Source organism: Rhinatrema bivittatum, chromosome 2 (assembly GCF_901001135.1).
Source record: "Rhinatrema bivittatum chromosome 2, aRhiBiv1.1, whole genome shotgun sequence".
NCBI classification, from domain to species: Eukaryota; Metazoa; Chordata; class Amphibia; order Gymnophiona; family Rhinatrematidae; genus Rhinatrema; species Rhinatrema bivittatum.
This window is the reverse complement of record NC_042616.1, coordinates 811,407,556-811,429,072: the sequence shown is the minus strand read 5'-3', so window position 1 is coordinate 811,429,072 and position 21,517 is coordinate 811,407,556. Positions and strand designations below refer to the sequence as shown.

The following is a 21,517-nucleotide window of genomic DNA, read 5'->3' as shown; positions in this document are numbered from 1 at the left end:
ATCCGAATACCCTTTATTCTTCAAACGTTTCCTCTCAAAAGCCAAGCCGCGAGACAGAAGTGATCCGCGTCCTCCAAACAGACGGGTCCTTGACGGAGCAGTGCCGCTGCCCCTCGAAACCGTAGAGGGGGCTTCCTTGCCAACTGCAGGAGATCCGCGAACCAAGGCCGCCGTGGCCACTCCGGCGCCACCAGGATCACATGCGCCGGATGCATCTCTATTCGTCGAAGGACCTTGCCGATCAGAGGCCACGGAGGAAACACATACAGAAGAACGTCCGTGGGCCAGGGAAGAACCAGAGCATCTACCCCTTCGGCCCCTCGTTCTCTCCTGCGGCTGAAGAACCGTGGAGCCTTGGCGTTCTGAGAGGTGGCCATCAGGTCCATGTGTGTCGTTCCCCACCTTTTGCAGATGAGGTGGTAAGCCATCTCCGTCAGCTCCCACTCTCCCGGGTCCAACCGGTGTCGACTGAGGAAATCTGCTTGGACATTGTCTACTCCGGCGATGTGGGACGCCGCGATGTTGCTGAGATTTCTCTCCGCCCAGTGCATTAACTGCTGCGTCTGCTCCGCAACAGCCCGGCTCCTCGCTCCTCCTTGGCGATTGATGTACGACACTGTGGTCGCATTGTCCGACAACACTCTGACCACCTTCCCTCTGATCAACGGGAGGAACGAATGCAGCGCCAACGTGACCGCCCTGGTCTCCAAACAATTGATGGACCACTGTGTGACTGAGCTTTGGACCACTGTCCCTGCACAGAGCGGCCCATGCAAACCGCTCCCCAGCCGGATAGGCTGGCATCCGTGGTGACTACCATCCAGCTGGGCATGAGCAGGGTCACTCCGCGAGTCAAATTGTCGGAGCTGAGCCACCACTGCAGACTGGACCTCGCCTGATCCATGAGTGGAAGCGGGAGGTGAAACTCTTCCGACACCGGCCGCCATCGGGAGAGCAATGCGGATTGCAATGGACGTAGATGAGCGAAAGCCCAGGGCACCAACGCGAGCATTGACGCCATTGACCCCAACACCATCAGGTAATCGCAGACCTGAGGCATCAGTAGGGACAATAAACGACGTACTTGACCCTGAAGCTTGCAGACACGCTCCGTGGATAGAAACACCCTGCCTCGCTTCGTGTCGAACAGCGCTCCCAGATATTCCAAGGCCTGGGTGGGAACCAGCCGACTTTTGGCGAGATTGACCACCCATCCGAGTGAGCACAAGAGCTGCAGGACCCTGTCGACGGCCTGTCGGCATTGGTTTTCGGATTTGGCCCGGATTAGCCAATCGTCCAAATAGGGGTGTACCAAGAACCCCTCCCTCCGAAGCTCGGCCGCCACCACCATCATTACCTTCGTGAATGTCCGTGGGGCGGTGGCAAGACCGAAGGGGAGAGCCCTGAACTGATAGTGCCTGCCCAGGATACAAAACTGCAGGAACCGCTGATGACATGGCTGGATGCCAATGTGAAGGCAAGCCTCCGTGAGGTCCAAGGATGCCAGGAATTCTCCCGGACGAACCGAAGCTATCACCGACCGGATAGTCTCCATTTTGAAGCGTGGAACGCGAAGACATCTGTTGACTCCTTTCAGGTCTAGGATGGGTCTGAAAGTACCCTCCTTCTTTGGCACGATGAAGTAAATGGAGTACTGGCCTCGACGGTGCTGCCCCGGGGGTACGGGCATTATCGCGCCTAGGTCTTCTAGCCTTCGCAGCGTATCCCGGACTGCCACTCGCTTGCCGTGGCCCTTGCAAGGGGAGACAAGGAATTTGTCCGCCGGAATTCGTGCAAAATCTAAAGCGTAACCTTGTCTTATCACGCTGAGGACCCACTGGTCCGTCGTTATTCTGGTCCATTCCCCGTAAAAACGAGCCAACCTGGCTCCCACATTTGGAACAAGCGATGGAGCCGGTGGAGGGGAATGGACCTTCCTCATTTCATTGAGAGGTTTTTGGACCCGATCCAGACGAGGGACCGTCCTGTCTCCCAAACTTTCTCCCTCGAAAGGACTGAGACCACGACTGCGACTTCAAAGGGCCCGAACGGTAGGAGGACCCTGACGATCTCTGCGGCCGCGATTTTCTGGGCCCTCTGTAACGGGCCCTGTTGGAGAAAGATGTCCGGGACCGGTGCCTGTCCTCCGGAAGCTTGAAAGCCCTGTTTTCTCCGAGCGACTGCATCAAATCGTCCAGTTGCTTCCCGAACAATAACTTCCCTTTGAACGGGAGCGAGCCAAGATGAGCCTTCGATGAGTCATCCGCCGCCCAATTGCGGAGCCAAAGGAGCCGGCGCGCTCAAACCGCCGAGACCATGGCTCTCGTCGAGGTCCGCAGGAGGTCAAGCATAGCATCCGCGCTGTACGCGATCACCGCCTCAAGATGGTCTGCCTGTGCAGCCTCTTCCCCCGAGAGACCTGCATTGGCCTGAAGCACCTGAGCCCAGCGCAAACCTGCCCGCAAGGCAAAGTTACTACATATAGCCGCGCGGACCCCCAGGGCCGAAGCCTCGAACACCTTTTTAAGCTGGACCTCCAGCTTTCGATCTTGAATATCCCTAAGAGCCGTGGCACCTGTGACCGGTATCGTGGACCGTTTCGTGACTGCGGACACTGCAGCATTCACTCTGGGAAAAAGCAGGAGTTCCAGCGCGTCATCCAGCAATGGATACAGCTTATCCATGGCTTTACTCACCTTAAGTCCCAACTCCGGGGTATCCCACTCCCGGAAGAGGATATCGGTCGCCAAGAAGTGGAATGGAAAAGCCACCGCAGGCCCTGTAAGGCCCAGCAGCACCGGGTCCATCTTGGCATCCGTGCGAGACCCCACTGGGGGAGCATCCACCCCCACTTCCCGAAGGATCACCGGGATAAGCGGCGCCAGCTCCTCCTTCCGGAACAAGCGCACAACTTTGGGGTCGTCACCTTCCACCGCTGGCGTTCCTTTGGAGGTCCCAGGATGCACCACCTCCTCGGAGGGACCCCCGGTTCCCCCCGGGGCCCTTACATCCTGTTCTTCCTCCACTGACGAGGCCGACTCGGAGTCAGTGTCCTGGGGAATTCCCCGTAAGGGCCGCTGCTCTCTGGGCGGGTCCGCGGGTCTCCGAGGACCCTCCCCCGCCCTCTTCTTCCGGGGTTCATCTATTGCAGATCTTCCTCTTTTCCTTTTGGACTTCTTATATTTGAGTATCTTCTGAAGCAAAACCGCGAAATCAGAGGAAAAGGAGGCCTCCGAATCTGAAGAGGCCTCCTCAATACTGTGCCCCGTCGGAGAATCAGCCCCCCCCGGGGGCCCGCTGCTGTGGGGAAAGCGCGGGAGGAAAGCCGGCCTCTGCCGCGGCCTTCCTCGTGGCTTCCCTCACAGTAGCTAAAATGGCCGCCGTTCCCGTGCTAAGCGGGAACGGCTCAGCACTGACATCTTCTCGCGGGCCCTCACGGGCGGCGGCCGACCTCGGACGGCCCCTCGCCGCCCGACACACAATTTGAGCAGAGTCCCTCGCGCGAAATTCACACACGCGGCACGAAGCCCCCCTCGGCATTTGCCGCACTGCCTCGGCCCTCCGCCGAAATCGAAACCACGAATAAATTAAATTAATTAAATTATTTGGCGGCCCTGCACGGAGGACGACCCCCCCCCCCCCCCCCCCCCCCCCGCGACCGACACGGAGTGAGAGGACGGCGAAAACAAACACACAGTTTGTTTGTTTTTTTTTTTTTTGTTTTTTTTTTACTCTACTTGTCGCTGACCCTGGTCCTGATCCTTCTGCTCCAGTGGGGGTGAGTGAACCGGACTCCCCGGTGTCACCCCCGACACTGCTGCCAGAAACAGGCCGGGTTCTCAACCCCAGCAGCGGCCTCAACCAGGGGGGGATGGTCCCCTCAGGACTCAGGGAGTTTCCTCTTCAGACTTGCTGCTTTTGGGTTTTTTTGTTTTGTTTTTTTTTTTTAAAAACCAGAATCCCTGACTAGCTAACCCCACTAACCAGGATCACCAGAGACTGTGGGTGGACCTGCCCCATCTGCTGGAGACAGAGAAAGACTGAGGAGCTGTGGGTGGCGCCTTACTATATGTAGGGGTGCCCGACAAGTCTTGCTCTGTCTCCATCTGCTGGTGCGGAGTCACAACCCAGGTGTCTGGACTGATCCTGGTACATACAGGGAACTGTGAATCCTGCAGGGTAAAAAAATCACTTTGCTAGGTCTTACTTTCGGGGCATAGCCTGGATTCTCTCCAGTGCAGCTATATTCAGAAAGAGCTGGTTTACCTACAGACCGTCTATGGCTGTTTTGGTCAAAAGAAACAAGAAGTTGAGGTGGTCTCCAAAGAGCTTGGCTCCACTAAAATTAGAAGACGGACTCTTTTGCAACCCAGAATGTGTAAGGCTTATTCACCTTTATGAACATGAGAGCCTGAAAAAAATGTTGGAAAAGCGACTAAGGTGACTCAACCTTCGGCAGAAACTTGGGAGGCGTGCAAAACACCAACTAATTGTGAAAAAATGATGTACAGGCTGGATAAGCCACTAGGGGAACGATGCTGTCAGTCCGGAGCCTCCGCAGGAAGTTCAGTTATGTCCCTTTTTCCATCTTGGCTCAGAGGAGGTCAATCGACCCCTCGAGCCAACAAACGGTACAGTTCCTGAATCCTTCAACAATAGAGACCCATCAGCCTCAGGTTCTTGTCAATATGCTGAAGAGTTTCAGTCTTCAGAAATCGATGCCCCTCGGTAACATCTTAGCACAGATGCCACAGTCAGGAACGCCCTGCTCGAGCCCCAAACGCCTAACAATCCCGGCAACGATCCATTCTGGACATCTTTCCACTGCACTAAGGGAATCATTTGAAGTCACTGGCTTGCTTCTCTGTCATAGTGAGGGAAAACCAACGCTACGAAATCTAACAACATTTTGGCAGAAAAAGAAAGGAAAAAAAAAAAACCTGACATGGAGCTGCCAAAATTTTTAACATCCTCTGGGACTCTGGAGCAGTCGATGAAAAAGAAATAAAAACCTATAAACTGCAGGAAGACTTGCCCAGGGAAGAGAGAGGCGATCCACGTTCACACAACAGCAAATCTTGCAAGACTTTGTTGTTCAGCCTTGCATTTAGTTGATTGATATAGGGCGATGTGATTAACTGATCCTGATATTCAAAACGTGTTTAACGCTATCTAGCCAGTTAAGTAGGACTTATCCGGCTACGTGGCGGCTGTGGAATATCTGGCTACATTCAATGGCCGCGACTTAACTGGATAAGTCACTTACTTAGCTAAGAAATTAGTCAGCTAGTCAGTGGGCAGATAAGGGCAGTGCTACTTATCCAGCTAATTCAGCCGCACATGTAGAGATAGACAGGACTTATCCAGACACGCTCCATCTACTGGGAGATCCAAAGGCGGATGTCTCAATGTCGGCTGTAAAAAAGGTGGCCGGTTCTGTGGCTTTAAAATATCTGCAGGCTAGGAAGCTCGAGGTCCATTTGAAGTGGTGGCACTTGGCATGCGGGCTTTGGTGTGCAGCAGTTTCATGCTTCAAGCTGGACTGCATTATGTCCTCCCAGGAGGGGAAGCAGGCTGAGCGGCGGGAAGCTGTGGTGGCCTATGGCGCTGATGCGCTGTATGACCTCCTCAGGACATCCTCTAGGACTATGTCGTCGGCTGTCTTGTCGAGGAAATGGCTTTAGTTAAGGAGCTGGTCTGCGGCTGTTTTGTTCTGCAAGGGCCTCCCTAAAGGCTTGCCAAACCCTGGTATCCCCCCAGAGCCCTCAAGACTCTGGATCTCTTCTTGGCCCATGGACCAGAGGCAGTCTCAGGCAGAATACACCTTGTACAATAAAAGTACAAAATCCGCTGAAAAAGAAGACGAACCATGTGAATCTTCCCCTCAGGAAGCCATCTTCCAGCCCCCACCTCCCTCCAGGTCACCCGGGCCTCCACAGGGTTGGGATTGACTGGGGACAGCAGTGAAGGGAAATTTCCCCTCACACGCGGTCTCAGTAGCAGCTGCAAATGAGACCAAGATGGCCGCCGTTCCTGTGCTGCCCAGGAATAGATCCGATGCTTCCCACAGCGCAGGGAGGAGCCTGCGAGAGCCGCGCTGCTGATCGGAACCCCTCCCCCCCCCCCCGCGAGCAACCGCAAACTGCCCTCTCCCTCCGAGAGGCAGCAGGAGCAGAGGCTGCTTTGGCAAAGCCATCCACATGACCCCTCGCACTCTGCACAACTACTGCCTTAGATTTTGCACTTTCACTCTTCCCTTTTGTTTGTTTTTTTAAACTTTAAACAATCAAACAAAACTAAACAGGCCTCACTTCCCTGTTCTGAAGAGAGGCCGCAGGCTCTGTAGTCCCTTCTAGAGGAGAGGGAACTGGTCCCACCAGCTTACAATCTCCGACGACTAAAGTGAGCAAACACGGGTCCCCAACCTCCCCTGCTCAAAACCCAGGAGGGACGGCCCCACCAGGACCTACCAACCTCCTGGAATGAATTCACCAGCTTATCCTGTCATCTGCTGGAGACAGAGAAATACTGAGGGACTGCAGGTGGCACACTGGGTTATGTACAGTGTCAGTGAAACTTTCTCTGTCTCCATCTGCTGGCAGGGAGGCAAAACCCAGGAGCCTGGACTGATCTGGGTAGATACAGGGAAAATCATACAAAGCGGCCACTATAAAAATAAAAGGTAACACTTTTGAATTTGTTGACTCTTATTGGTTCGTTTATATTGTTTTAATAGTATCTATTTTAACTGTACATTGTTTTGACTAATTGTAAAGAAAGGAAATTCATCGAGTTGAATAAACCTGCTTCCAGCCATTCCACCTCTTCCTCAGAGCCGGCCTTTTGGATCGGCTGCACCCAGTATAAACATGCCTGGGTTGTAACACTTAGAAAGCAGCCCTGAGAGGTAGGGCCAAAACGTCAGTTGTTCTTTTGAGGTTCTCCCAATCTTCCTATCTTGAGCATCTCTCGGAGCTGCCTCCCTTCCACAGGGCTTGTCGTGTTCTTAATCACCGCGGACACCAAATCATCCACCTTTCAAAATAAAGTTTCCTCTAGAAGGGATACAATCTTGCCATGGCCCTACTGACCTTCAGCCATGTCTCCGGCACATCTCATTTCACTGTAACCAAAGTTTTGGCCGTCCTATGAAATAGGAAAGCTTCCGCAGGGTCCCTAAGACCTTAGAGAGGGATTTCTCCTTCTTCCAGAAGATCTTCGCTTGGCATACTCTCTCTCCCAGGGATTTGCCCATTGAAGGCAAGCAACCAATCCCCTTCAAAATCCTACCTCCTCTTCTAAACACTGATGCTTTGCGCGAGCAGGAATTCCACCAGGAAGTGCCCAGTGCCCAAGCTCCAGAAGTATTAGAGCTCCGGTTAAATACAAAAATCTTCGTGTAGCAACGCTAAGAAACCTGGGTAAAAGGGCTCCGGCCTAACCAGTCCTGCAAGGCAGCCCCGTGCTCCCTTGGGGCGCGCCAACTCCTTTCCACCACTACAAAAAAATCCGGCAGGTGTGAGTAAGGCTGCCTGTGCTCTCCTTCACCATCCAGAGCATCCAAAATGCCCGCTCGCTCCCCAGCTGACTCAGGATCCGCAGGTAGCGCAGGTTTTCTGCTCGGGCCCGGGAGGGGCTCTCCCGAACCTGCCTCTCGACCCCTGAACAAGATTACACCCAACCCAGAGGCCTGCCATCAACCCGTGACAGCCTCCTCGCATGGGACATTTTTTTCCCGGGTTCTGCATTGTGGCCACTCTGCAGGCTCTGTTAGAAGGGGATTAAGAGAGGAAGAATTTTGCGCTCACCCAATATCTCCTTGTGGCCAGATTCAAATCCATAGAAAATGGTCCCACACCGTGAGACACATGCCACAGACAAACATAGATAGTAGCACTGCCCCAACCTCCCTTCCTCTGAATGGAGTGCTTAAAAAAAAATGTTAACTTTAAAGTGCCCTTACAGCAGCCAAGACAGGAATAAAGAACAAGAAATACATCACCTTTACAGCAAAGGACACCACTGAATTCTGAAGGGAGTCGCCAGGATGGTGGCGAGGCACAGGAATGAGAGAACCAGATCCCCTGGCTAGCAGACCTCTCTCAAGCTTATCAAGGGTCACCGACCCCCTGCTCAAGCCTGCTCGACCAGGAGGACAGCCTCACAAGGACCTGTCCACTCCCGGGACTAACTTATCCACCACCTCAGTCTGACTGCAGGTTCAGCATCGCTACCATCCACGGGAGGCAGAGAATTACTGGGTGGCTGCAGGCGTACAGTGCAGCTTTCCTTCTCTGTCTGGACTGGTCTGGTGGATGATGAGGAAAGTGCTATTAAATATATGCCACGCAGTACAATGGTGATAAATATCCAGGTACACATCCCTGCCTTAAGCAGTTTACATTCTGAGGCGCATGTCTAAGTCAATGGGAGATGAAGCAAATTTCCCCAAGGTCAAGGGTAGGTCAGTGCGAGAAGTGGGATTTGAACCTTGGTTTTTCTGGTTCTCAGCCGATTGCTCTAACCGCTAGGCCACTCCTCTTCCCCTCTGTGTTTGTTGCTATTAGTTTTTCTGACACACCGTTCCACAGACAAACCATCTTAACTCCTATCCTTCTCGGGATTAGTCGAGCTTCTGGAACTCAAGATTGAATATTCCCCTCTGCCCTGTTCTGCCAGTCCTCTGGAGGAGACGAAATGCTGGAATCAGAACCCCCTTATCGCCATGCTAAGCGCGTTAAACACAGTCCTCTTTTCTCACCTCTGGTGTGCCAGGAAAAGAATAAGGGGTATGAGGTGCTGTGCTGATGGCCAAATGCCTCACTCACCGCTCTCCGACAGCTCCAGATCACTTTCTTCCAGGGGCTCGCTATTCTCCAGCTCTTCCTCCTCGCTGCTCTCCCTAATGCCCCCATCCAAGTCCCAGCCCTGCTGACGACACAGCTCCTGCAGACGTGCCTGGGTGCCCTGTGCTTCTAAAGAACCAAACTTCAACTGAAGGACATGAAGCTGCTCCAGGACCTGCCGCTGAGGGGAAAAAAAACAAAAACAGGCTCTGTAACGGAGCAGCGAGATCCATTACCTGCTGTCAAGTTCAACTACACTGTCCCAGTTTCACCCAACAGTCACTGTAGGGAATGGTACGGAAGTGCTGGATTTGGAGGTATCACAGCTCCTGTAGTCTCAACCTTTGTCAGCAGGAGTCACTGTAGGGAATGGTGCAAGAAGCTTAGATTTGGATTTTAGACTTAATTACTTGTTTTTCCAAACCTGAACTCAAGGAGACTTAAAAATCAGGTACAGTTGGGCAAGTCCCTTCCCCACAGGGCTTACAATCTAAATCTGTGAGGCAATGGAACTGATTTTCCCAAGATCTCAAACAGTGTTGGTGGGAGGAAGTGGGATCTGGCTTCCTTGGTTCTCAACCCACTAGGCCACTCCTCCACTCTAAGAGTCATTGTAGGAATGGGTGTGGGGGCAAGCACAGCTCCTGCACTGCAGGTAACGGTGCAGAAGTACTGGCTGCGGCCTGCTTACTTGCAGTATGGGTTTTGCTGCCCTGTTAGCGCACTGCAGGGCACTGGTGAGACAGCTCTCCAGCTCCTCACAACTCTGCCTGTCCTCTTCCTTCGCATGAGCAATGTTCAACCAGGTCTTACACTCCTGAGGAGACAAAGTGAGAGAAAAAAAAGGCAGAGAGGGGTTACTGAGCACATCTGTCCATGCGCCCATCACACAGGCTGCCCTCGAGAATCTTGGTGCGTGTATGATTATGCTTGGGTTTTACTGTGTCCGCCTTCGGTAAGATTTTAATGGTTTACATTTGCAGAGGTCCATGTGTTTGTGGGTCAGCATACATGACTGAGTGAGCCAGCCTTTTTTTTTTTTAATTTTCAAAGCTTTATTGGAAAATATTCAACATGCATTGAATCTTCCTATCAAAGTGGGCTCTCTTCAAAGCCATGTGGACAGGTGCAAAGTCCACCTATATTTTCTCTTTGAGAACTAACCACAGAGATTTCCACCTGCTCCTTCTGTCAGAAACACGTGGAGCTTTGAAAAAAGAAAATTATTCCTTACCTGCTAATTTTCGTTCCTGTAGTGCTACAGATCAGTCCAGACGGTGGGTTATGTTCCCCGTCCAGCAGATGGAGTCAGACAAGAAACTTCTGAGGGTGCTACCATACTAGACAGCATACCCACTATCCTTCTTCAGTAAATAGACTATCAAAGCCATAGAGAGAGAAAGAGAAGGGATCAAGCCAAACATGTGTATATAACCGTAAACTGTAACTTGAACCAATTGCAAACTTGCAAAAAGAACTGTGAACAGCGCCAAAGGCGAAAAAGAGAGCCATAGATGTGCAGAGAGGCAAAGACAAGAAAATCGAGCAGTAAAGACTCCCAAATGTAAATCTTCATGAGTCAGAGGGAGGGCGTCTGGAATGATCCGTGGTACTACAGGAACGAAAATTAACAGGTAAGGAATAATTTTCTTTTCCCTGTACGTCCCCGGATCAGTCCAGACGGTGGGACGTATCCAAGCTTCCCTACTGAGGGTGGGCCTTAGATAGCCCTGCTCGAATGACCCTGTCGCCAAAAGAACCAAAAGTCGACGACTGGACATCCAGGCAATAGTGCCGAGCGAAAGTATGTAAGGACTGCCAGGTGGCCGCTCTACATATTTCCTGGGAGGGGACAGAATGACACTCTGCCCAGGATGCCGCTTGACAGCGGAGAGAGTGGGCTCTGACACCCATCGGTGGATGCTTCCCTGCGTCAACATAGGCAGCCGTAATAACCGCCTTGAGCCAGCGAGCAATCATAGTCTTAGAAGCCTTGGACCCCTTTTTGGGGCTTGACCAAAGTACAAATAGGTGGTCCGAGATACGGATCTCATTGGTGACCTGTATCAGCCATTAGTTCAAAAGCAGCCCCTTCCTCTTCAGCCTGGGTTTGTAAGGCGGGGCAGTAATTGGATTAAGTTGCCAGAGCCTCACGTGCATTGGGAACTGAATTCACTTTGGAGCTGGGATCTCAAACGAACCAGAACCTTTCCTGCTAAAGTTAAGTCCATTTTGGTTGTTATCTGTTGTTATCTGTGCTTAGAAGTAGGGCATTATATCTGCCAAAACTTGTGCACTGTCTTTTAAAAAAAAAAAAAAAGCACAACTGAAATAGATATTTGGGAGGGCTGTTAGTCTGCTTTACCTGTTTAACACCCTCCCACCCCTAGGTTTGTGTTTCTTATATAACCTGCCTAGATTCATAAATGGCAACAAGGTAAATTAGTATTTCCATAATTGCTATTCATCAAATGTCAAAACTTACCAAAATGAGGATTATCCAATGTAACTGCTGTGGAGCCTTTATTCTGAGGGAAAGCATCTGGAAACTTAGAGCTTGCCCAATTTGTGCACAACTATCTTCCTTGAAAAAGGAGCTGAATGAGGTTAAAGCTCAATTAGCTTCAATTACAAGAATTACACCCACATTGCATTACTCAGAAAATAATTCCCCAACATCACAGAGAAACCAGAAGTCAAGAAAAAGAGATTCATTAGGCTCAGGTAGGACCCACAGTCACCCATTCTTGACAGATGGACAGCCAACAGGTACACCCCCCCACTCAAACAGGTCATTAAGAAATTATTTAAAATCCAGGAATACAGTGGGCTCTGGTAGAATTAGACCTGTGATGAGGAGACACACAATGTACCAAATGCAAAAAGAACAAAAAGCCTTCTCTATATTAGAAACTGAAGAAGTTCTTGAGAAAAACATTGAAGTGTTACCAGAAAAGAGAAAACAAACACAATGCATGCAGAATTTCAAGATCCATAACCAAAAGAAAAATCTAATTGAGATGGATAACTCTGTCAACAGTGGCACAACTGCAAAAGGAAAGAGTGAAGTGAATAACAAATCTCAAATAAAATCTCATAAGGAGTCCAGGAAAAGCAACAACCTTAAAGAGAGTACCTGGAAGGCTATGACCACAAATGCTCATAGTTTGGGAAATAAAATCCCAGATCTGCAGGCCCTAATGGCTGAGGCAGAATTGGACATTGTTGCTATCACAGAGACATGGTTCACAGAATCTCATGATTGGGATACAACAATACCAGGCTATAACTTGTTAAGGAAAGACAGAGAGGATAGAAAAGGGAGAGGTGTGGCTCTTTATATCAGAAACAACATCCAAGCATCTGAGCTGCAAGGAAGTTGGGGCAAGGAAGAAGCAATATGGGTCGACCTAAAAAAAGATGACGGAGCATCCATTTATATTGGAGTGGTTTACAGGCCTCCAAACCAAAAGGAAGAGCTGGACAGAGATCTGGTTGAAGACATCCATAAGATAGGTAAGAAGGGAGAAGTGGTGATCGTGGGTGACTTTAATATGCCAGATGTAGACTGGAAAATCCCATCTGCAGAAACTAAAAATAGTAGAGCAATAGTGGATGCCATGCAAGTATCTTTGTTCAAACAAATGGTGTTGGAACCCACGAGAGAAGGAACTATACTCGACTTAGTGCTCACTAATGGAGATAATGTCTCTGATGTCCAGGTGGGCACCCACCTCAGCACCAGTGATCATCAAACGGTATGGTTTAATATCACTAAAAGAATAGGGAAAAGAACCACAAAGACCCGAGTTTTACAGTTCAAAAACACGGACTTTGAGGAAATGGGTAAGTACCTGGAGGAAGAACTAAAAGGATGGGAGAACGAGAGAGATGTGGAGCAGCAGTGGACCAATCTAAAACGAGCAATCACCAAGGCAACTACTCTATATGTTAGAAATGTAAAGAAAAGCAAAAGAAAATTGAAACCTATCTGGTTCTCAAAGGAGGTGGCTGACAAAATTAAAGCTAAAAGAACAGCATTCAAGAAATATAAAAGATCCCAAAGGGAGGAACACAAAGAAGAATATTTGATTCAACTGAGGGAGACAAAGAAATTAATCAAGTTGGCAAAAAGTCAAGCGGAAGAGAGGATTGCCAAGGAGATAAAAAATGGTGACAAAACATTTTTCAGATACATCAGCGAAAAGAGAAAGGTCCAAAGTGGTATAGTGAAATTGAAAGGTGATAATGATCAATGTGTGGAGAGAGACGAAGAAATGGCAGAAATATTAAACGAATACTTCAGCTCTGTGTTCACTAAAGAAGACCCTGGAGAAGGACCATCTCTACACAACAAGAAACTGGAAGGAAATGGAATAGATGAAAATCCTTTTACAGTAGAAAATGTATGGGAAGAGCTAAAGAACCTTAAAGTGGACAAAGCCATGGGGCCTGATGGGATTCATCCAAGGATATTGAGGGAGCTCAGAGATGTTCTGGCGGGTCCGCTGTGTGACCTGTTCAATAGATCCCTTGAAACGGGAGTGGTGCCGAGTGATTGGAGAAGAGCGGTGGTGGTCCCGCTTCACAAGAGTGGGAACAGGGAGGAGGCTGGCAACTACAGACCCGTTAGCCTCACTTCGGTGGTGGGAAAAGTAATGGAGTCACTGCTGAAAGAGAGAATAGTGAACTATCTACAGTCTGGAGAATTGATGGACCAGAGGCAACATGGATTCACCAGGGGAAGATCCTGTCAAACAAATCTGATTGACTTTTTTGACTGGGTAACCAAGGAATTGGATCGAGGAAGAGCACTCGATATCATATACTTGGATTTCAGCAAAGCTTTTGATACGGTTCCGCACAGGAGACTGGTCAATAAAACGAGAAGCTTGGGAGTGAGTGCCGAGGTGGTGACCTGGATTGCAAATTGGTTGACGGACAGAAGACAATGTGTGATGGTAAATGGAACCTTCTCTGAAGAGAGAGCGGTTTTAAGTGGTGTACCGCAAGGATCGGTGTTGGGACCGGTCCTGTTCAATATCTTTGTGAGCGACATTGCGGACGGGATAGAAGGTAAGGTTTGTCTTTTTGCGGATGACACTAAGATCTGCAACAGAGTGGACACGCCGGAAGGAGTGGAGAGAATGAGACGGGATCTAAGGAAACTGGAAGAGTGGTCGAAGATATGGCAGCTGAGATTCAATGCCAAGAAGTGCAAAGTCATGCATATGGGGAGTGGAAATCCGAATGAACTGTATTCGATGGGGGGGGAAAGGCTGATGTGCACGGAGCAGGAGAGGGACCTTGGGGTGATAGTGTCTAATGATATGAAGTCTGCGAAACAATGCGACAAGGCGATAGCAAAAGCCAGAAGAATGCTGGGCTGCATAGAGAGAGGAATATCAAGTAAGAAAAGGGAAGTGATTATTCCCTTGTACAGGTCCTTGGTGAGGCCTCACCTGGAGTACTGTGTTCAGTTCTGGAGACCGTATCTACAAAAAGACAAAGACAAGATGGAAGCGGTACAGAGAAGGGCAACCAGGAAGGTGGAGGATCTTCATCGGATGACGTACGAGGAGAGATTGAAGAATCTAAATATGTACACCCTGGAGGAAAGGAGGAGCAGAGGAGATATGATACAGACTTTCAGATACTTGAAAGGTTTTAATGATCCAAAGGCAACGACAAACCTTTACCATAAGAAAAAAATCAGCAGAACCAGGGGTCACGATTTGAAGCTCCAGGGAGGAAGATTCAGAACCAATGTCAGGAAGTATTTCTTCACGGAGAGGGTGGTGGATGCCTGGAATGCCCTTCCGGAGGAAGTGGTGAAGACCAGAACTGTGAAGGACTTCAAAGGTGCGTGGGATAAACACTGTGGATCCATAAAGTCAAGAGGCCGCCAATGAAGAGTGGGTGACTCGCCAGAATGATGGCTACTGCCTGGACACAATACCCTTATTCAATAAACATACACATGGTTACTGTGACTCCAACATCACTCTAAGCTTCAACAGCAAGAGGAAATGTGGAAAAAAGGATTTGCACTCACAAAGCTGGGAGTAGCTGGCTTGTTACGGCGGTTACTACCCCAAACCAAATGTGCCTGATACTTCACTTTCGATGCACATCCAGCATAGCTCTCTGCTCCAACGGCAGGGGAGAAGAAAAACTGATACTTCACGCATACCCAGCATAGCTTCAACGGCAGGGGAGAAGAAAAAAGGATTCACACTCACAAAGCGGGGAGTAGCTGGCTTGTTACGGCGGTTACTACCCCAAACCAAATGTGCCTGATACTTCACTTTAGATGCATATCCAGCATAGCTCTCTGCTTCAACGGCAGGGGAGAAGAAAAACAACCAATAAGGGCTGTATAACATAGTCTGGGTTAAAACAAATAAGCATGGGTGTAGCTTGCTTATTGCGGCGGTTACTACCCCTACTACCCCCTAACTAATCAAGCTAGATATTTCACTTGGATGCAGCTCCATCACTGCTCTCTACATTAATGGTGGGGGAGGAAGGGAAATAGAACCAAGAGCTAAAAGAAACAGATAAGTATGAGAGAAAAAATGTGTGAAGCTTGCTGGGCAGACTGGATGGGCCGTTTGGTCTTCTTCTGCCGTCGTTTCTATGTTTCTATGTATCAAGCAGTGCTTGGCATCGAGCTTACGGAGATCTCGAGAGTCAACAGATGAAAAGTAAGGGAGCTCCACCGTCTGGTTCAGGTGAAAGGCGGAGACCACCTTGGGCAGGAACGAGGGCACCGTGTGCAAGGTAACCCCCCGAATCGGTGAATCGTAGATACGGTTCCCTGCAGGGCAGTGCCTGTAGCTCGGAGACCTGGCGGGCCGCGCAAATGGCCACGAGGAAAACAGTCTTAAGAGTGAGGTCCTTGAGAGTAGCGGCACGTAGAGGCTCGAATGGGGGTCCGCCCAGGATCCGGAGTACCAAGTTGAGGCTCCAAGGAGGGCAAGGAGCCTGGAGTGGTGATTTCAAATGCTTTACACCCCGGAGGAATCGGACAACATCTGGGTGAGACGAGAGCGGAATTTCCTCCCCTTGGCGAAGCAAGGCCCCTAGGGCAGCCACCTGTACCCGCAGAGACTTGTAGGCTAAACCCTTCTACAACCCTGCTTGCAGGAACGATAGAATCTGAGACACGGAAACATGCCATGGTCCGTGCACCATGACTCAAAAACCTTCCACATCCAGACATAGGCGACGGACGTGGATGTCTTCCGCGCTTGGAGGGTCGAGATCACGGCCTCTGGGTATCCACGGCGTCTCAGTCTGCGCCTCTCAAAAGGCAAGCCGCAAGACAGAAGCAAGCTGCCTTGTCGAAAAATATTGGTCCTTGGCGGAGAAGGTGCGGAAGATGCCCGAGGCGTAGGGGTCTGTCCACCGCCAGGTTGAGTAGGTCTGCGAACCATGGCCGGCGAGGCCACTCCGGAACCAGCATAATTACAGTGCCCTCGTGATCCTCTATCCTTCGTAGGACCTTGTCCACTAAGGGCCACGGTGGAAACACATAGAGGAGATGATGAAGGGGCCACGGCAGTACTAGAGCATCGACGCTCTCCGCGCCGCATTCCCTTCTGCGGCTGAAGAAGCAAGGGGCCTTCGCCATGAGATCCAAGTGGGGAATTCCCCAACAGCATACTAGGAGGTGCATCGCCTCCTCGGAGAGCTCCCACTCTCCGGGATCGAGATGTTGCCGGCTGAGGAAATCCGCCTGAATGTTGTCTACTCCTGCGATGTGTGAGGCCGCCAACCGAGCCAGGTGGTGTTCTGCCCACTTCATGAGCTTGTCCGTTTCCAGCGAGACATGACGACTTCTCGTGCCTCCCTGGCGATTTATGTACGCCACTGTGGTCACATTGTCCGAGAGTATTCGAGCCACCCGATGGCAAACGAGGGGAAGAAAATTCTTCAGCACTAATCGGACCACTCTGGTCTCCAAGCGGTTGATCGGCCACCGTGTTTGAGCTTTCGTCCACTGTCCCTGCAGGAACCTCGTCTGGCAGACCGCTCCTCAATCGGAGAGGCTGGCATCTGTGGTGACTATTGTCCATTCTGGAATGTCCAAGGGCATTCCCTGAGCCAAGTGGAAAGGTTCCAGCCACCAGAGAAAGCTGCCCCCAACGGTCCATGGAATCAGGAGAATGGCCTGGAAGTCTCGTGACACTGGCTTCCAGCGGGAGAGCAATGCCCTCTGCAGCGGATGCATATGCGCGAAGGCCCAGGGTACCAGATCGATAGTGGATGCCATGGATCCCAGAACCTAAAGATAATCCCAAGCTGTGGGCAAAGAGAGACCAGAGAAACGTTGGATCTGGGCCCGATCCGGCCACAGGAACACCTTGCCGAATCTCGTACCCAGGAAGTCCAATGACTGGGCCAGGGTCAGACTGCTCTTAGCGTAGTTGATGATCCACCTGAGGGATTGGAGGAGCTGTACCACTCTGTTGACCGCCCGATGACCTTGGCTCAAGGTTTTCGCTCAAATGAGCCAGTTGTCCAGGTATGGGTGGACAAAGATTCCCTCCTGACAGAGGGCGGCGGCCACCACCACCATGACCTTCGTGAAAATTCGTGGGGCCGTCGCTAGACCAAAAGGGAGGGCCTGGAATTGAAAATGTTGTCCTAAGATCTTGAATCTGAGGAATCGTTGATGTGCCTTGAGGACTGGGATTTGCAGGTACGCCTCCGTAAGATTCAGCGAGGCTAGGAAACTCTCCTCGGTGGACTGCCGCAATCACCAAGCGCAGGGTCTCCATCCTGAAGTGCGGGACCTTGAGGGACTTGTTTACAGATTTGAGATCCAGTATCAGTCGGAAGGTGCCTTCCTCTGGCCCACTTCTGAGGGAGGCACTGGGACTATTGCCCCCAGCGCGAGGAGCCTGTCTAATGTCTGGTGTACTATGATCTGCTTTTGAAGTGACCCGCAGGGAGAAAAGAGAAACCCGTCTCCTGGGGGCCGAGCAAAATCCAATGCATAGCCTTGTTTTAGGATATCTAGGACCCACTGATCCGACGTGATCCGGACCCACTCCTCGTAGAAGAGAGAAATCTGGCCCCCTATCCTGGGGATAACGGAGTGAGTCGGCCTGGCATCATTGAGGGGGCTTGGAGGACGTCCCGTGGGCCAACCCGTCCTTGGCAGGTCTGCGCCCTCGAAAGGGATGAGTCCAGGAATGTGAGCGGGAAGAGGGCATCCGGGGAGTCTGTTGTCTCATGGTGCGGAAACGAAGATTGCAAAATAGACTTCTGGAGGAACCAAAAGATCTCGTAGATCGCGGCCGATCCTCCGGAAGCCTATGCACCGCATTTTCTCCGAGAGACTTGATCTGATCCAGATCTTCTCCAAACAGGAACTTGCCCTTAAAGGGGAGCGATCCCAACCGAGTCTTGGAGGAGTCGTCTGCCGACCAGTTCCAGAGCCAAAGCAGGCGTCGGGCCAAGACAGCCGCCACCATCGACCTAACCAGGACCCTCAGAAGATCATACAAGGCATCCGCCCCGTAGGCAATCACGGCCTCCAACCTGTCTGCCTGACAGGTCTCCTCTGAGGGCAGATCCTGAGAAGTAAGAAGCTGCTGCACCCAGCGGAGGCCCGCTCTCTGTGCAAGCGAACTGCAGATGGCTGCCCGGACACCCAGCGCCGAGACCTCAAACCCTCTCTTGAGGTACACCTTTAGCTTCCTGTCCTGGAGGTCCCCGAGCGCTGTGCCCCCCTGTGACCGGGATGGTAGTGTGTTTGATGACTGCCAAGACTGCGGAGTCGACCGTCAGTACCTTGAGCAGTTCCAGGAAGTCCTCAGGGAGAGGGTATAGCTTCTCCATGGCTCTACTCACCTTGAGGGTGGCTTCAGGCGAATCCCATTCCCTCGACAACAACTGGAGGAACGTGGGATGGGTAGGGAAGGCCCTCGCTGGAGGACGGAGCCCCGCCAGCACGGGATCTCCCCCCTTCTTCACCAGGGGTTCAGGACCCGGTGGGTCCGGAGGGGCATCAATGTCTAGTTCCTCCAGGATATGAGGGAGCAGGCTGTCCAGCTCGTCCCTTTGGAAATAACGTAGGACCCGAGGGTCGTCTCCCTCCATCTGAGCCGCAAGGAGGGGATAATCTGTGGCCGGGTCTGGGACCGGGTCCCCCCCCCCCCTCCCACTGGGGGGTACACTTTCGGCAGCTCAGGTGGGCCCTGGGATGTGCCCGCAGCCCCCCCCTCCCTGCTGGCTTGTTCCCTGAGGTGCCCCACCGGGGAGAGGGTCCGCCTGGGGGTGAGGTCCAGTGGCTGGGACATCCTGGCTAAATATGCGTTATGCATTAATAGTACAAAATCCGTGGAAAAAGCCGGTGGGCCCGGTGGGGGTCTGGTTGAGGCATCCCCCGATTGCAGCGACGGATCCAGAGGCGGGACTGGAGCCAGTAACGGTGGTAAGACAGAAAATGGGGCCTCCGCTTCTTCCTCGGAGGAGCTGGAATCCAACGGGACCTGATTCAAGATGGCTGCCGTTCCCGTGCTCAGTGGGATCGGGGCCTGCTGCTGTCCGCTGGGATGGTCCTGACCGCGCGATCCATCGCCGTCCGGCGCCAGGGAGGCAGCCTGTGCAAACTCCCTCCCGGGAGAGCCGGGACCCGGGCCGGCCACACGCCGTGCATGCCGTCGCTCTCGGCATGCCGAAGGAGATGGGGGGTGGGGGGGGGGGAGGAAGCGCGGGAAGTCAAACCCCGGCGGCGCCGCAAAAGTTTTGCTCCGGCACTCGCCAACCGCTCTAATCACCCCACTGACCTAAGGGAATGTGACTTCCCGGCGGGCGGCGGCCCTGGGCGGCACAGGGGGGAAGGGGAGAGGTTGAACACTCCAACTTACACCCCAGTGGCTCGGCGCAACGGAGAAAGAAATCTGCAAAGGAGAAAATTACAGGCACTTACAGTCACTTACCCCAGCTCATTATCTGATAGAGGCAGAAAGCAAAAAAAAAAAAAAACAGCCAGAGGAAAAGAAAATAAACCAGGTCTGTCAGTAAGTGCTCAGTGGAGAGCCAGAATAAGAAAATTAGGTCTTACCTTGGTTAATTTTCGTTCCTGTAGTACCACGGATCAGTCCAGACTCCTGGGTTTTGCCCCCCCTCTAGCAGATGGAGACAGAAGTTTTCAAACCAAACTCCGCCTTATCTAGGCTGGTGCCACCTACAGTCTGGCAGTCTTACTTAATGTCAAAGCAGATGAAGCCCCAATACAATATCAAACGAACTATATACAGTAACCTAACAACCAAAACCACCGGCTCAACTATCCCCCAAATGAGACCAGAACCCGAGCCATCGATAATGAATGAACAGAAACAGAGACAGATAGGACAGAGAGAAACCGCCACGACATCGGACTCTCCCTCTTCACAGCAGAATCAATGGGTGGGACTCTGGACTGATCCGTGGTACTACAGGAACGAAAATTAACCAAGGTAAGACCTAATTTTCTTTTCCCTGTACGTACCCGGATCAGTCCAGACTCCGGGGATGTACCAGAGCTACCTTACTTGGGGTGGGATCCGGAGAGTCCCGCTCTGATCACCCCGGCCCCGAAACATCTGCTGCCGGAAGCCTGGACATCCAGGCGATAATGACGAGCAAATGTATGCAACGATTTCCACGTTGCCGCCCTACAAATCTCTTCCGCAGATACATAGTTGCACTCCGCCCAGGATGTAGCCTGGGAACGCGTCGAATGGGCCTTTAGACCCACTGGAGTAGACCTGCCCTGCATTAGATACGCCGAGCTAATCACCCTCCTTCAACCAGCGGGCAATAGTAGTCTTGGAAGCTGCCTGACCACGACGATGACCGCCCCACAGCACAAAGAGATGGTCTGACACCCGAAAGGCATTCGTAACCTCCAAATAATACAACAATGCCCGTCTCACATCTAACCGACGCAAGTCTCGACGACCAGGGTTCGACCTATCCCCCTCCGGAAACGAGGGTAGTTCCACCGTCTGATTGAGATGAAACGCAGATACCACTTTAGGTAAGAAGGACGTTACCGTACGAAGCGAAACTCCCGAGTCCGTAATCCTCAAAAAGGGTTCCCGACAAGACAAAGCTTGGAGCTCCGAGACCCGTCTCGCAGAGACAATCGCTACCAAGAAAACCACCTTCAGAGTCAAGTCCCGAACGGTAGAATTGCGAATGGGCTCGAAAGGAGCGGCGCACAACGCCTTCAACACCAAATTCAGGTTCCATGACAGACAAGGAGAACGAATGGCGGTCGCAAATGTTTAGCCCCGCGAAGGAAACGAACGACATCTGGATGGGAAGACAAAGTCACGCCTTGAATTGGACCCCGCAATAAGGCCAAAGCCGCAACCTGTACTCGAAGGGAACTACAAGACAAACCCTTAGTCAATCTATCCTGGAGAAAACGTAAAACCTCCGGCACCGAGGTCCGCGTGGGCCTTAAGTCCTGCGCAAGACACCACGTCTCAAAAACCTTCCAGACGCGCACATATGCTAGGGACGTGGACGCCTTGCGGGACCGCAAAAGCGTCGAGACGACCGCATCCAAATAGCCCCGTGCCTTCAGCCTATGCCTCTCAAAAGCCATGCCGCTAGACAAAAGCATTCGACCCGGTCGAAACAAACGGGACCCTGCTGGAGCA

At 51.7% G+C, this 21,517-nt stretch overlaps 1 protein-coding gene across 1 annotated transcript in view; it reads right to left on the bottom strand.

The window, feature by feature from the left end:
- TONSL (tonsoku like, DNA repair protein) overlaps positions 1–21,517 on the bottom strand; it is a 228,033-nt gene that overhangs the window by 133,369 nt on the left and 73,147 nt on the right. Inside the window, exons 8-9 of the mRNA XM_029587216.1 lie at positions 9,538–9,663; positions 8,829–9,027 (exon numbers count right to left, since the gene is read on the bottom strand). Coding sequence (XP_029443076.1) covers positions 8,829–9,027; positions 9,538–9,663 — 325 coding nt within the window. The remainder of the gene's footprint in view (positions 1–8,828; positions 9,028–9,537; positions 9,664–21,517) is intronic.